General features: G+C 40.8%; 1 protein-coding gene across 1 annotated transcript in view; it reads left to right on the plus strand.

Annotated features, from left to right (window-relative positions):
• LOC109035359 (uncharacterized) overlaps positions 1–14,779 on the plus strand; it is a 38,836-nt gene extending 24,057 nt beyond the window's left edge. Inside the window, exons 9-14 of the mRNA XM_072302529.1 lie at positions 4,330–4,573; positions 5,861–5,930; positions 6,791–6,905; positions 7,903–8,097; positions 10,701–10,981; positions 11,981–14,779. Of these exons, the coding sequence (XP_072158630.1) occupies positions 4,330–4,573; positions 5,861–5,930; positions 6,791–6,905; positions 7,903–8,097; positions 10,701–10,981; positions 11,981–13,009 (1,934 nt within the window). The 3' untranslated portion in view covers positions 13,010–14,779. The remainder of the gene's footprint in view (positions 1–4,329; positions 4,574–5,860; positions 5,931–6,790; positions 6,906–7,902; positions 8,098–10,700; positions 10,982–11,980) is intronic.
• Positions 14,780–17,102: the final 2,323 nt, after the last annotated feature.

The following is a 17,102-nucleotide window of genomic DNA, read 5'->3' on the forward strand; positions in this document are numbered from 1 at the left end:
GGGGTTTCTTTGACGAAAGTCCTGGAAACAACTGAGAAATTAGAAAGTTTGGGTAAGACTTGTCTAAGGGCAAGATGCTACAAAAAATTGAAATCTAGAATTCATATTTTTGTCTCTGAAGCAACGTTTCAAGTTCATTCTTGTCATGAGCTTCCATGGAACTTTCAACTTCAAAGGCGTTGTTCTTGAAATTGCGAGCATTTTTCTTGAGTTCATCATACGTGAGTCCGTGATATCCTTTTACTGTCGAGGTTAATTTTTAACTTTCGATCGTTCTCTTTAATTGTTTATACTTGGTGAATTATTAATATAAAATCAGAGAGCAGGTCGAAATCGGTTGTGTGAGTTTATGCTGGCTGTGATATCATACTTATTTTCTAAATTAACTCTACGAACTAAAAAAAAATTATAATAAATTGGCGAATAAGTACCAAAGTGAAAGTAAATTTAAGTTTTCTCAAAACTCTTTTCTCATTTGTCCTACATTAACTTGCATAATGAATATTTACTTGTCTAAGCCGTTGATATTTTACCTTCTAATTTCAAATGAAAAGAGAATATTGTTTCCATCAAAATCAATAAATGAAAAAACGAAATAATCAGAGTGCATGCTTTTCTGAAAAAAAGTTACGGCACTTTGAAGCTCCTAAACTTAACTACATTGTGCAGTCAGAAATTACTATTTCAGGCTCATCCAAAGCCCTTATGTGCACAGAAAATCTGAGGCATGCACATACTTTGTTTCTAAATTAAGCTAGAAATAGTTAAGTTTCCATAGACCAAATGTAGTCCAACTATACAAAAAGCCTCTCTCTTTTGAAATGTTTGCTTTCTGAATTCTAAGAGCTCGAGCTATGAGAGAAAGATTTAAATCAGAGACCTGAAATATTTACGTGTCCTTACCTTACGTACCTAGGAATCTCAATCATGTTCACATGCTATCTTGTATCCGCTTTAGTTCATTTTTATGAATTTTTCCAGTAAATGCTCCTTTTTACGTAGTGGATTTTTTGTTGAGAAATAAAGACATTTAATTTTTTACATCAGGGTTCGTTACTTTCATTTTTGAGTTTCCTGTGTTTGTTGATCTCCCATAATCTTACTTTTCTTCGATCCTCACAATATGTAAAGGAGGAAGCGAGTAAATATTCCCTCGCCTGTACTCTCCTGAAATATGGGTAATTGGTCAATATTTCCTAGGAAAGGCCGCTTTAGGACCAAAATCTGGGATGAATAATTCCAACGCCCGATCGTTTAAAAGTACATAACCTATGAGACGAAGAAGCGCTAAGTAACAGTTTTAGAGAAGACAAGTGAGAATGATCGCTATCGACACGCAGCCTACAAAAGCGCGATGCAACTATTCGACCGCCCGCGCGTTGCACGGTATCACTCGCAATTGAAGGCGAACTTAACGCGCCGACTCACCGGACCAATTCCTCCAACCATTAAAGTTACCGGATTTAAATGCATGATATTGGAATAGGTCAGTTTTGCTGTTTACAGAATCCGTGTTTCGTGGTTGTATCCTAGAAAGAAGCAAAAAATTAAAAATTATTCAAATTCCAAGTTTCTCAGATCCACCCAACACCAGCGGAAATGTGCGAGGTGATAAACGCCATGCATTACAGTAGCTTACTTCCACTTTAGACCTCAGATTCATCATCGATCAATACGCACAACGCACATTTGCGCAAATCGGCAACTAAATGGCAAAAATGCATATCTCGGTTGTGGTGTTTCAAAATCTCCGCTACTTTTTTAAAAAAAATGAACCGAACCAACATCACGCACGGAGAAAAAAAACTCGTGCGTGGGACCCGAAGTTTAGGTCATATAGATCTCTGAAATTTTCGGATTGAGCATCTGAACACTTTAGGTCTAGCTGTCGAGGTTCGGATCACACATCTGAAACTTCAGTTCTTACATCTAAAGTACTTCAGATGTGAGAAGCGAAGTTTTTCGGATGTGAGCCGCGAAGTTTTTCGAATGTGAGAACCGAAGTTTTTCGGATGCGAAAACCGAAGCACTTCAGATGTAAGAACTGAAGTTTCAGATGTGTGATCCAAACCTCAGCAGCTGGACCTTAAGTGTTCGGATGCTCAATCCGAAAACTTTGGAGATCCATATGACCTAAACTTTGGGTCCCACGCACGAAGTTTTTTTCTCCGTGTGTCTTGAGAATTTCACAGATTATTCCTCATGAAGAGAAGGAAAATCACCGAAATTTTTTTCAGAAAAAGGACGTTCAGTAGATTACCATGTAGGAGCAGCATGACAGGAAGTCTGCACTGCCGGGCTCAGGAAAAACGCCGTATAAGCCTTCAGACGTTGCCAAGTTTCCTCCGATAAAAACCGAAATTACTAGGAAAATTGTGAATATTATTTTCGCAGAATTTTCAGACAATTTTATGCACAATTTGATCTAAAATATCTGAAAGTTTCAAGGTAAACTATGCACGAATTTTGTCAAAAATACAGGTTTTATCAAGGGAAATTTGGCGACTGCCGAATGGTCATACGGCGTTCTTCCTCAACCCGGCAGCACAGCTGTAGGTAAACGTTTAAGTCGAAAGCTTGATCGATCGGCGCGCCATCGTGGGAAACGCACGAACTGATCAGATAAATGACGCGTCGTAAGCGTTTGATTAAACCCTTATCAATTTTCAAGGTCGTTGTACTAACAAGTGGAGTAGTGCCGTACTGTACTTCCTGATCACCTGGATCCGTGATCACACACATCCCCAGCCCACCAGTTGCCAAATAGTGACAACTTTGTCCGGATTTTTTTCTCCATCATGACAATGGACTATTAACCAAGGTAGGCAATTAAGCATCACAATAAATATTACCTCATTAAAATTTCACGTAGAACACGGGTGACACTTTTAAAAATTTCTTTGGTCTATTCATAAGTGAGCGCTTCGGGCATTCGGTAATTCAAACTTGCCACTTTCTTTGAATCCTAAGTTCATCTTAGTCAAATCGGTCAGTAAATTAGGTTTGCGATACCTCGCAATATACTTCTTTCCAAGTTACAATTTTTTCTTTATAAATTGAGGTACTCCGCACATAAAAAATTAATTTTTGTGAATCCAAATTGTGGTTATTCTTCTAACGCTTATTCGTGCCCAATGTCCCGTTGGACTCACACTGACTTCATATTTTCATTTTTTTCTCTTTTTTGTGGTCAGAAAAGTTTGAATTTACTGATTCCGGTGTAAAATATAAACTCTAATTACACGCTTAAGGTGATTTGGGATATTTGCGACACGTTATCATAATCTACCTCTTTGTAAAGTGCAAACGAGGGAACGTTTTTTGTGGTGTAATAATTCTTTACCTGGATTGTGTTCCATACTCTGTCAAACATTTTGGAGTGAAATTCTGTGCCGGAGTCTATATAGCACCCTGAAAACCCGAGTGAAATGATTACTGGGTGAAAGCTACTCTTTTTGAGGAGTGACTTACACTGATTTACGGAGTGGATTTTACCACCTCAAAGAATTATTGTACGCTGTTATGGAGCGAATTTCACCACGCATTCATATCGCTATATAGACTCCAGAGTGAATCATATATCGATACTTCACTTTTCGATTTTTAACGATGTACTTTAATGTGACAGGCTTATCGTCTCACTCCGTCATAGAGGTCACACATTATCCAATTCACATGCTTTCGATGTCAAATTCAAACCATTATCATAAATGCCAATGAACTGACTTAGTGGCCACGTCATTCGCTATATCGCCATTAAATTGTGTCGCACCTTAAGGAACCGTTTGATATCGAAACAGTCCGTTTGGACGTATTTCTATCGAACGGAACTATGTGCATTATGACGTAAGCCCTGTTATGCATATACTCTTATGGGTCTCAGGGTTCACGTCATAATGCACATAGTTGACCGAAAAAAAGAGGAGCTGTAATAACATCCTGGATGTTAAAAAAATGTGCGACAACTCTTTGATGTTGTCATTCCCACTCTGGCTGTTAAAGTAACTTCATAGGATGTTACTTTTACATCCTATCATGCCACGTTAACTGCCAGAGTGTTAATAGCAACATCCAAGAGTTGTCGCACATTTTATTAACATCCGTAATATCCGGAATGTTACTAAAGCATCTTTTTTTTCGGTGATTCCGTTTGATAGAAATACGTCCATCTGTTATAGGCGAACCATCGAATACGTATAATATTGAATAACGTGTTTGCTGGATGTGTAGATTGGCATCAAACCGTGATTGGCGTCTTGGCTATCAACCTCTTCGAAATATTCTTGTTAACAACCCCCCCCCTCTCCACCCCCTCAAAATCGGAGTGAGATGTGTCTGATACTCGAGAATTCCTAGATAACCTCTCAGCGGAGGCCCTTCGATCGCGTTTTAGTGGTATCGGCGCGTCAGTGCAGTTATTCCGGCTGCCCGATCACGGGAGTGCGAAAGTGAGTTCCACTGTTGAGAGTTTTAATGGTGCTTTGTGTTTAGGTGTGAGCCAGGAAATGGGTTGCAGTTCTGGCAATGCAGTCTATGCGGCTCTACCGAAGCACGGCGATCCAGTTGAAATTGAGTGAGTATTACACTATTACACCGGCATAGGCGGACCCAGACACCTGAAAAGAAGGCGCAAGGGAGGCTCGGGGGACTCGCCCTAGAAATTTTTGGATTTTTGAAGCATTTAATATGCCATTTGAGTCATTTTGTCATGAATCAGCTCACGAGAGTCGAAAGTGGAGGATACTACGAAAAAGGGGCAGCCCACGCTTATAGATTTGTAGATTTGTTGACGTGATTGACTGGTTGTAATCAGTGTAGCTATCAGTTGCAAGTTTGGTCATCAGAATAACGGCTCATGGCTGGATGATGAAGTTAAAACTGAAGATGAACCTGGAAAAATGTACGAATCCAGGAATCACCGATGACCAGAGGGAAAATTATGTGATTGTTGAGGACGAATTCGTGACTTTTGTCGCGGAGGGAAAACTGCGCAAGTCGAAGACAGTTTTTGGATAACCTGTCGAAAGCGTGTTATTTTACACGTGAAAAATCGAGAAAAAAGAGCGATTTTAAAAGGAAGAAACGTCTCGAAGAAAGGTTTACATTATAGACATTTCTTCGAAACGTTTCTTTCTTTTAAAGTCGCTCATTTTACGTCATTACGTCAATCTCGTCAATCATGTCATTACGTATTTATATTTTTTAAAAAAGTACCTACAAAAGTAAGAGCTTCATATTCTGTGACTTTGGATAAGATTTCGATGATTCGTTGAAAGTGAAATGGTAAAATCCGAAAATTCACGCGAAAAATTTACAAGCGATCATTTGAAAATTTGAAATAGTTACTCAAAAATTAATTTGAAATCGCTTAGCTCGAATTTCCAAGCTTTTCCGTGGTAAGCGGTGTATCCCTCTAAATGTACTTGCGACGAAAAGATCGAGCGATACAACGGACTGATCACAAAATTCCACATCAGCTTAATAATATCATGTCCTGTCGACTTGGATATTTCTAGGATTGACCTGAAAATCGCTGATTGGTGCCTTGGTCTGGCTGGAACTGAGGGAGGATCATGTCAGGGAGAGAGTTTAAGAAGTAAATTTCGCAAATTTCGACGCTGTTAATCTGGTTTGATTCATCAGTTTGAACGTGGTTTCTACAATTCTGATAGGTCAATCATGGAAATGGAGTGCTCGCATACGTGTAGATTTGATCGAGCTGAAACATGGAGCTTTTGAAAGACCACTGAACGATGACATCAGCTTGCAAAAACAAACATATGATGAACAGTGAGTACAATTCTAGTAAGGAACCTAAATATTTTAAAGTTCTGAGATCATATTTTTCTTTCATTTTCAGAAACTTCGATGTAGAGAGTCCCTCAACTAAAACAGAGTTCATCCATAGTAAGAGGGATATCCTATACCAGGTAGATACTTTTACCGATCTTTAAACATATTGACGAAAAACAATGGGACTTTATAAAAAGCAGCGTGGGTTTCCATATTTGTAAAATTTCTAAAAGCATGAATACATATGTATATACAGGATGACCCAAATGTCTTGGCTCTTGGGGCGCCGGATGTCAAGACTTTTTGTCCACCCTGCATAAAAAATATCTTTACAAAAATCGGGGAAAGATTACATTAACGTCTGTTCGCCTTCAATTTCTGCATATAGACAATACGAGATCCCAAGTGGTCGAATAGTGGTATCGCCGTGAAATGGCACGTTCACTTGGGAGTACTCGAGACTCACATAGTAAAAAGCTTTTTACCAAACGGCATGCAAAAGGTAATATTAACGTCATGTCAGGTTGCCTTCAATTTCTATTGTAGGCATCAAAAACATTTTCATGTCGGCACCCCTTCAGGAATTAAGTCTATCAAAACCATCGGTAAACACCCATGAAACCTTTAAAAAGAGACTTTGCCGTTTCAGCCCGCTATTTTGTCAAAAATTAAGATATTGGCCTGAAATTTGTGACAAAAATTATCCTTCTTCATTATTCATCCAAAATGTGCCACAAAATAGGGGTTGCCTTTTGAAAAAAAAAGAGTTGCGGTCCCCGATCCAGGGAGACCCGAAACTTTTGGGGAATTCCAAAATTACTTTACTTTGATCCAAGAGCACTTTACAAATTCCAAGCCTGTATCTCAATTCGTTCAGAAGTTAAAGGGGTGTCCTAAGACTTTGGGTGGCCCTATATAAATTTTATTCATAAAAAATTGTATCATTGATGTGACAAGAAATACAGACACATTAAATAGGTACACCATGAAATTTCAGGGCTTTACAAGTCTGGTGGCGTTCAGTCATGTGATTCATGCCGGCATAAATCTTTCATTCTCGACAGTTCTACATCCTCAGCTGGATATAACCAAGGAGCAAGCGTCATGGATTGGTACGTACGATTGAAAAACAAAAAAAATTAATTATAAAGGTACACAAGTTCATTTTACCATTAAGGAGTTGGAGAACTCGCTTCAAAAATATTTCTGGAAGATTTTATGCTCACGATTACCAAAAAATAATAATGGGAAAAAACATTGGACGTGAGTTAACGATGAGTTCAAGATTAGGTAACGTTTTTGTTACCTTTTCTTTTTTTTACGTCTGTAGATCTTGCTCATAATTGGACATAGCACTTACTAATTGCTTGCTCAGACCGCCTGGGCGTATTTTATGTTGTCGTATAGATAAGTTGTTTTAATGATACGAGTAAATAGTAAATAAAATGTACCACTTCCATATTCTTACTTCATTTTATGGTACCAGATTAAGGCAACGTAATTTTTACCGGTTCAAAAAAGAACAACCAAAGTGAAGAAAGCCCCCACCCCGCCCGTTTTGATAGGTCGGAAAAGAGGATCAGAGAGGACAAAAAATATGTTACACACTAAAGCCTCTCACTACAACAAATCAAAGTTGATTAAAATTGGCTGAAGGAATTGCGGTTCTGGAGTTCGAAATTCCAAATTTGAAGGCTACTATCTTGAATTTTAAACGTGAATGGTAAAAATGTGGCATAAGGCTTAGTTGCATTATCCAAAGAGTTGAAGAGAAGAAGGTTGGCACTTTACTGGAAAGCACTGTTTTCATTGGCTCTCATGCATCTGCGGCTGTCTTGAAAAAAAACTGTGTCATTTTTCGTGCACTTACGGCTTTTACATACGTCTCGTTTTCATTAAATTAGGATGAATTTTGCTGTTTTAGATGCCTCAGTAATTTTATCTAAAAGAGATTAGACGAATTTTTAAGAAAACACGATTTCGAAAATTTTGCACTGACGGCTCTCTTCGCTATCACGGCAGGGTAGTCTCTCCCTTCTAAAAGTAATTCAATCATCATTGCACCCACTTTAGACTAATGCCAATGCCAATTATTCTTTTCTCCCATAGCAAGTTTAGGTGCAGTCGGAACACCGGTTGGTTCAATAAGTATAGGATTCATAATGGATCGCATTGGCAGACAAAAAACCCTACTGGCAACCGCAGCCATCAATATCCTTGCGTGGTCAACTCTTTGCCTTTCTCCAGCTCAAGTCGACATCAAAATGATCTATTTAGCAAGACTTCTAGAAGGACTCGCATCCGGTAAAACAATTTGGACTGTGGTTCAAATTTACGAATATTACTCTGTAAAAAGACCTTAGTCACATGGGGCAAATTTTGGTTCATAAATAGCATCAAAGTTATCGATCCTGGTAGGTAACATTTTGCTGATTTGAAAATCGGACTCCAATTCAAGTTACCGAATACTTCTGTAAAGAATACGGATCTTAATATTCTAATCAAAAATTAGGTTACTCGAACTGAGGCTCTCCAATTACTCGGGCTGAAGACTACGATGCTCCATAAGAAATCAGTGTTTTGGCTCCGTGCAGAAAGGAGAGACCCTGTATGTATATTTGTCCAAGCATTGATTTTAAGGGCCACGTGAGCAACACGGCCGGAGACAGGAGAGTCATAATCCGGCCTCGTTTTTTTATTGGAATTTCCCCTCGAAATGAGCGACACCTCATTGGGAGCACACAGCGGAGCATTGAGAGTTCGCGCTTTGCGCCTTCCATTTTGCAGATGCAACACGGACATCTATCAAGCACGAATAGTTGCATCTCTGCGTCGTTATCAACGCGCTTTTGGATGTCTTTTATTTTTGAAATTTGAGAAATTTAAGGTTACGTTTGCTCGAAAGATACCATGATGTGTTCAAACCAATAATTTTGAAGTAAGAATAGACCAAACTGTTTAAAGGTCTCTGAAGCGCCCTATAGGTACACGTCTGATTTGTGTCGTGTCGGGAATTTTATTTTTACCACCACCCCTAAATATAGTCCTAAATATAGCCCCTAGACATATAGTCGGATCAAATTGACCCGACTATCTTCTCTGGGAAAGTTGCATAAACCGGACGAGTTGGGAGCGAGGAAGCTCCAGTATGTTACCGAAAAGATAAAAATGTAAAAAAAGAGTACTTCTTACCCTCAAAAACATAGATAATAAGTCATCAGAAACACAGTATTTCAATACGGATTAATATGGCCCAATTCAGTCTTTCAATATTGTGATTATGGGCGAAGTTTCACAAGTGGATTTGGTTGACTTTTTCGTCCAAGTCCTAATGAATACATTTTTTTGAGACTCCAGTCTGAGACTCCAATCCACCAGTCTGTTGACAAAAACATTAACCGAATCCAGTCGCGAAAATTCGCCTTATGTTTGTGTTAAGTGCCTAATTCCTGCCTGATGCCTGCGACCGCATCGAGGGCCGTCAGAGTGCGGGCAGTTCCTGTAGCGCCTTCTAATAGGCGGTTATGCAACCCGTACAACGGCGAAGAGACTTAAATGCGAAGATAGGAAAGCAAACAGGATATTCTGAGCATATTGGAAATGTACGTTTTTATAACATTTCCAAAATATCATCACAGAATTTATTTCGTTTGGTTTTTGTGAGAATATTGTCGAAATATATGTAAATGATGCGAAGGCGGGGAATTTTTGATGAATATTCTCCGAGGAGAAAATGCTACTTGTGTTGGGACTTAGCGGATTGAAAAAATCTAGGGCATCTAGGGTACAATGTAACCTGAAAAATTCGAGGGATTCCAATGAACTAAGCGAGGTCTCCGCCTTCGAAAACTCCAAGAATTATATGCCTGAGGAGGATCGGTAATGTAGCATCGCGTCCATGATATTGGACTCCATGATCACCTATACATATAATGTACTTGTACTTATCTAATCTAACTTGAACTAACCTACTAATCTAACCTAAATTAACCTAACCAATGCACGTTTTTTTTTTACGAAAACACATTTTTTCGTCTTCATTTCACAAACATGGTCTTAATAAATTTTTGGACCATATGCTCGTGTATTGTCAGAGAGTACCTGCACCCCACAATTTTGGACGCTACGCTCACTTCGATTTTTCTAAAAAATTATCCCTCATCCTCATCAAAGTGAGGATGGAGTCCAATATCATGGACGCGATGCTACACAATCGGAATCCATAGAGCACATAGAGTCGTAATGTAAGCGGGTGAGCTGGCGCCACTTTTAAGCATTTTCCAGGTCCCGAATTACGAGACTCCTGTGTGACGCCGGTCACTTTTTCGATACATGATCGATTGTCTACGATACACGGGTACCCGGCCATCCGATGTAAACAAAGAGGATCGGAATCACCCATAGAGTACATAGAGTCGTAATGTAAATGGGAGAGCTGGCGCCATGTTCTGCTCGACGAATTCCGAGCCCGGTGTGCGCCGAGTTCGGGTCGCTTTTTCGATACATTTTCGATCCAACATGGCGGTGTGGAATACGTAGTAATTCCTATCTCCGTTGTTGTTGTTGTCGTCATCGGATGGCCGGGTACCCGTGTATCGCAAACAGTCGATTATGTATCGAAAAAGTGACCCGCCGTCACACAGGAGTCTCGGAATTCGGGACATGGAAAATGCTTAAAAGTGGCGCCAGCTCTCCGAATTACATTACGACTCTATGTACTCTATGGAATCACCACGTATTCCACACCGCCATTTTGGATCGAACGTGTATCGAAAAAGTGACCCGATCTCGGCGCACACCGGGCCCGGAACTCGTCGAGCAGAACATGGCGCCAGCTCCATTTACATTACGACTCTATGTACTCTATGTCGGAATCCCATTGAGCTTGGATGTGTTTTGCTGGACAGGTATGACGTCGATCGCGATCGTCTACGTGGCTGAGACGACGGACAAGCACTGGCGGCCGCTGTTCCTGAGCATGAACAGCATCGCGCTCTCCGGTGGGATCCTCCTGACGACGACCGTCGGCGTGGTCCTCGCCTGGAGGGCCTTCGCCGTCTTCTGCCTCGGCGTGAGCACCCTCTCGGCTCTGCTCAGTCTCACCCTGCCCGAGTCCCCGTCTTGGCTCGCCCAGCGCCACCCCGAACGAGCCAAGCAAGCTCTCGCCCGCCTCGTCACCGATCCTCGGGTACGTTCACGTTTTCAGCTCCACCCTGGTAGCAGAACCATACACGGAGAAAAAAAACCTCGTGCGTGGGACCCGAAGTTTAGGTCATATGGATCTCTGAAGTTTTCGGATTGAGCATCTGAACACTTCAGGTCTAGGTGTCGAGGTTCGGATCACACATCTGGAACTTCAGTCCTTACATCTGAAGTACTTCAGATGTGAGAACTGAAGTTTTTCGGATGTGAAAACCGAAGTACTTCAGATGTAAAAACTGAAGTTTCAGATGTGTGATCCAAACCTCAACAGCTGGACCTGAAGTGTTCAGATGCTCAATCCGAAAACTTCAGAGATCCATATGACCTAAACTTCGTGTCCCACGCACGAAGTTTTTTTCTCCGTGTAGAAGAAAAAGATAAAGATTATGTGCGAAAGTTAATTTTTTTTATATAACGCATGCCTACGAAAGTGTTAAAAGTGAACATTTTTAAGTAACCATAATGTAAAAAAAAGTCATAATTTTCGTGAGATTTTCGCAAACATACTAAAAAACCTTCTAATTCGCGAAAAGCTCACGAAAATTATGACCTTATTTTTACATAATAGTTACATAAAAATGTTCACTTTTAACACTTTCGTATGCATGCGTTAAATTAAAAAATTAAAAAATTGTATATAAAAAAAATTACCGTATCTAGCTTTTATCATTTTTTATACATTATGGTCAGGTCTGAACTTCGATTTTTTTTCATATACGCGTAACACGTTTTTTATATAAAACTACCATTTAGATAATAGATATGTTTTTTTATACTTTTTTTAGAAAAACAAAAATTTGGTCTGCAACTAGGGCATGTATGAGGGTCATCCAAAAAGTAAGGTTCCCTACCTTGTATTTTCCAAACGAAAAGAGACAAATCAAATCGGTAGAAACAACATATCTTCCATACTCTCAGAACAAGCTAGTCGTGTTTAGTCGGAAAATTGATTGATTTTAGCTGCTGTATTTCTTTCCTTTTGTAGGCTTTCGAAATCGAGTGGACATCTTTAGAACCGAAGGCACCCAAGTTATTAAAAACAAGGAAACGACTGTCACTCGATAAAAAGATTATCCGCCCTCTGGCGGTGGTCCTCATCTTGATAACGCTGCAACAACTTGTGGGGATCTACCCCACCATCTTTTACTCCCTCGAACTGTTCCAGAAAATCAACAAACGCGCCCAACAGTCAACAGAATTCAACTCAACCGAAGAAACTGCCATGATAATCCCTACTACACCTCACATTGTGACCACTCAGCTTTTCAATTCGAGCTCCTTCGAAAAAATTACAGGTTACCCGCTGAACTTAGACGCATTCAACACCAGCGCCTTAATAGACCACCAACACAACGTGAGTGCCTTCATTCAGGGGACCGGCAACCCTCACGACACTCGCGCCTTCATTCAGGGAACCGGCCTCCCGCAAGACGCAAAAGTCATCATCAACGGAACAAACCACGAGCTGGGCGATGAATTGGGCGAGATCAAAAGTAAATTTGATTTGAGGAGTGGTGCAGTGCAAGCCTTGATGGGATTGGGGATCCTTCGATTTATAACGAGCGTTAGCATGACCGCCCTGTCCAAACACCTCGGGGTCCGGACGCTCCTGATGAGCTCGAGTGTCGGGGTGGGCGTGACGGCGATCCTCTTCTCCGCCTACCAGGCCGGTTGGTGCTCTCGGTCCAGCGACGCCGTTTCCTTCGCCATCGTCCTGGCTTTCATAACCTTCGGGTCCCTGGGGCTCCTGGTTATCCCGTGGACCCTCGTCGGCGAGCTCCTACCCTTCGAGTTCCGCGGCGTCGGCCAAGGGATTGTCGTTGCCTACGCTTACGTCATCATGTCCGTTGTCGTCAAGTCCTACCCGTCCGTCGAGGACGAGCTGGGCACGTCTGCGGTTTTCGGGTTTTTCGGCGCCGTCGCTTTCCTCACCATCGCTTTTATCTACTACTTCGTGCCGGAGACCAAAGGCAGGACTATGGACGAGATACAAGTGTACTTTCAAAAAAGGTGAGACAGGCGCCTTCAAATCGGACGCAGATCACCCGCACAACGCGAACTCCTTCATTTAGGAAACCAGCTACCCGCACAACGCGAGCTCCTTCATTTCGGAAACCAGCTACCCGCACAACGCGAGCTCCCTCATTTAAGGAACCAGCTACCCGCACAACGCTGGTATTTTCATTTATCGAATAAGCCGTCCAAAAAAAGTCAGGGGTCTTCGCTGAAAGAATATATCGACGGTGAAAGTCGGCAATCACATAACTCGTTAGCGGTGTCTGAAAATCTCCGTCTCTACGTCATTTTTTTGAAGGAGAGCAAATTGACATTTTTTCTTGAAGTTTTTGCAGAATTTTCTTCGCATTGAGAAGAAAAATCATGACAGTTTTAAAGAATTGCCGTTGAGTAGTTTTCCATTTAAAAAATAAATTATGACAGGAAGTCTGCGACGTCGCAAACCGAGTTATGTGATTGCCGACTTGCACCGTCGATATGTACGCGGTGTCGCGTTAAGAGTTGGGACTGAGTGTTAAACGGACTGAAAACGTCTAAGAGCCCAACTTTACGCGCACGAAAAATAATAAATTGTGGGAGAGCAGAATTTTGGGTAAAGATGTAGATGAGTCGAACTTGTTGAAAAACTGGACGCTTTATTCAGGAACAACTTAACAAGATAATAATTTGACTTATGACTTGATTGAGCGCAGAGTATATAACCGAAGCTTTCGCTGAGGTGGTAGGAATCGAAGTAAGTGAACATTAATCTCTCCAGCCCTTACGAGGCGTGGATGAGCATGAGCAAGAAACGGTTCGCATTGCATCAGCTTGTCGTTACACTGATTAGATTAATTAGATGGTTGTTCTGATAAGTTGTAAAAAGCGGCTTAGGCCTGAAAAGTTGAAAACTGTGAATTTAAGAGAGGGATGGAAGAAATGGGTAAGAAAAGGATTGATGGAAAACTTACAATTAGAGCGTTGCATGGATGCGACACGCGGTATGCCAAGTCCGAAAGGCCTTGTCCACACGAGCGCGGTTCGCGGAACTTAGTTCGAGGAACTTGTTCCCAGAATAAGTTGTAGCTGAGCTGGAAACTTATTCCTCCTAAACCCAGAACTTCCCCCGTAGTCTGAGCTTCTACATATGTTTCTTTTGATGTGAATTTGTTTGTTTTTGTTTTTTACGTCCTTTACATGCGTCTTGACATTTATTTTTGTTACTTTGGCGGCCGTAATAATCTATTATTTCGCAATAATTGTATTTGAAGTTCCAGTTCCAGTTCAGGCGAACTCGTGTGGACAGCATCTCTCCTTGCACGGAACAAGTTCCGGGAACTGAGCAGTTCGTCGAATAAGTTCCTCGAACCACGCTAGTGTGGGCAGGGCCTAAGGGAACGCTCAAAAACGAGTGTTTTCGACCGTTTTAGAAAGTTCACCGCATGGGCGTTTTGTGCCACTGGTGCGGTTCCAAGATATTCCGTCAACAATTTTTTTTTCGCGCACCTGTTTTGTCCAGTAGTTTACGTCCACGCGTAAAATAAGCAACAAAGACTTGGTCTAAACGTTTTATTTTAGTCCGTACGTAAAATTATATTGACAATATCGAAATGGAGAAAATTGAGAGAGAAGGAGGTGTTGTTATGGTAATTCGTTTTTTAAAAGGAATGTTACTTCCTTCTATTCAATTAGTTTGTAAACTTATTTATAGACGTTCAGCATCTTAGGCTATTAAGGTCTTTACAAAGAATATGAATAAAGATGGGTGCATGTACATTTCAGATTGTCATTGGCGAATATTTGGTTTTATTTCAATCCTTAAAAATTTCGATATAAAATACACCTTATATCATTTACACTTTTCTTTCTCTTTTTTTATTTATTTTCTTAAAGAAAATATTACTTCATTTTTAAAATATTTACACTTTTAAAACAAGGCAAATAATTATAAAACATTTTCCAAGCGATGGCATCGAAACTGATCTCAATAAGCCGGAGTTGTGTTGAAAGAAACTATACAAAAATGAAATAAAAGAGTGGGGGAAAAAAATCAAGAATCACGCAATCTTTGGTTTTAAAACATTTGATTATCGATCTTCTAGAATAAAATACGTCCAATTTTGAGTTTTTGGTGGTGCGCACACCAAGATGCTGCACAGTAAAGGCACAAAATATAAAATAAAAAATTAAAATGCTGTGGAAATCATTAAATTGGACAAGGAACCACTTCAATATTTACAAAACACACACTATATTTTCCTTTAATACCTACATATTTTCCTTTAATAAATATTTTTTCCCCATCAATTCAAGTGAGAATAATCTATGCAGAGTGTGCAAACATTTCAAAATCATAGGTTGAAAAACGCTGACTCCGCGCGAGTTAAAACATTAGAGCCTAGCACAGAGCGGAGCAGCATGCTGCCAGCTCGAAACGCGCACTACCTTGGCGCCTACAAACCTAAGGGGATACTTCACTCATTGCGCACTGCTTGAAGTATCCCCTTCGGTTTGTAGGCACCAATGCGCGTCTCGCACTGTCCGGCCGCCCGCCACTCAGCAGCGTGCCACGGCGCCTCAAACAACTATTTCACAACAGTAGTATTGCACAGTATCATACAAAATTAAAGGCGTTCCAACATATGAAGAATGACAGGCCCTTTAAGAGTAGATACGGAGCTGTCTTCTCTTAATAAATCAAGATACTACGGCACAAAAATAAAGTGGTAGTCCAAAAACTCACTACCTATTTTATAACGTTTAGCACACTTTTTTTTAATTTCATTAAAGAGAAAGTGACTCTATTTAGGCGGAAACATAGTTTGCCGTCAAGAAAATTTTATTTTTGAATCAAGAGTTGATAGCTGAATGAAAGCGAGTTCCTGCTCCGAAGTGACTTTTCTTTTTATAGAAGCATATTTTCTTCTTTAAACGAGCATTATTTTCACTGATGCATGAAGAGATCGACTCGGTGGTAAATATGAACATATTTCTGCTTGTATCGAGTCACTTTTTCTGTATTGAAGTTAAAAAATCAATTTATACGTAATTAAATACAGATTAAAACGGACCAGCTTTGTTTCAGCCCGATCGGAGAACTTTCGATTTTGACCCTAAAAATTTGGTCCCTGTGGATTTTTCTCGATTTTGGAGGGGAAAAAAAATTTCGACATTGGTGTCGAATCCTACGTAGTTTGATGCGTAGAATCGATTGCGCGTGGTCCCGAGGCTCGACGAAGCTTCCTGAGCCGAGGAACGGTCAAAAACGAGTGTTTTTGACCCTTTTGAAAAAAGTTGATCAAACGCTGGTTTTTCGACGATCGCTCGGTCCAGCAAGCTCGTGGAGCTTTTTGAACCAGAAAATCGGACTCAGCGGGTCATTTCCAAGCGGACTAGCTTGGTTTCCGCTAGATCGGAGAACTTTCGATTTTGACCCCAAAAATTTAGTCCATGGTACCCCTGTGGATTTTTCTCGATTTTGGAGGGGAAAAAAAATTTCGAGATTAGTGTCGAATCCTACGTAGTTTGAGGCGTAGAATCGATTGCGCTCGGTCCTGAGACTCGCCGGAGCTCCCTGAGCCGAGAAACGCTGAAAAACAAGTGTTTTTGACCCTTCGGTAAAATTTGATCAAACGCTGGTTTTTCGACGATCGCTCGGTCCAGCGAGCTCGTGGAGCTTTTCCGACCAGAAAATCCGACTCAGCGGGTCAATTCCAAGCGGACTACCTTGGTTTCGGCTAGATCGGAGAACTTTCGATTTTGACCCCAAAAATTTAGTCCATGTCCCTGTGGATTTTTTTCGATTTCGGAGGGGAAAAAAATTTCGAGATTGGTGTCGAATCCTACGTAGTTTGAGGCGTAGAATCGATTCCGCCCGGTCCCGAGACTCGCCGGAGCTCCCTGAGCCGAGGAACGCTGAAAAACGAGTGTTTTTGACCCTTTGGTAAAATTTGATCAAACGCTGGTTTTTCGGCGATCGCTCGGTCTAGCGGGCTCGTGTAGCAAATGGTTATAATTATCCATTTATATGAACAAATAATGGACGTATTTCTATCAAACAGATTTATGTGGAGGTGAGAAATATGGGGTGTGCTCGTCAGTTCTCTGGCCGT

Source organism: Bemisia tabaci, chromosome 7 (assembly GCF_918797505.1).
Source record: "Bemisia tabaci chromosome 7, PGI_BMITA_v3".
NCBI classification, from domain to species: Eukaryota; Metazoa; Arthropoda; class Insecta; order Hemiptera; family Aleyrodidae; genus Bemisia; species Bemisia tabaci.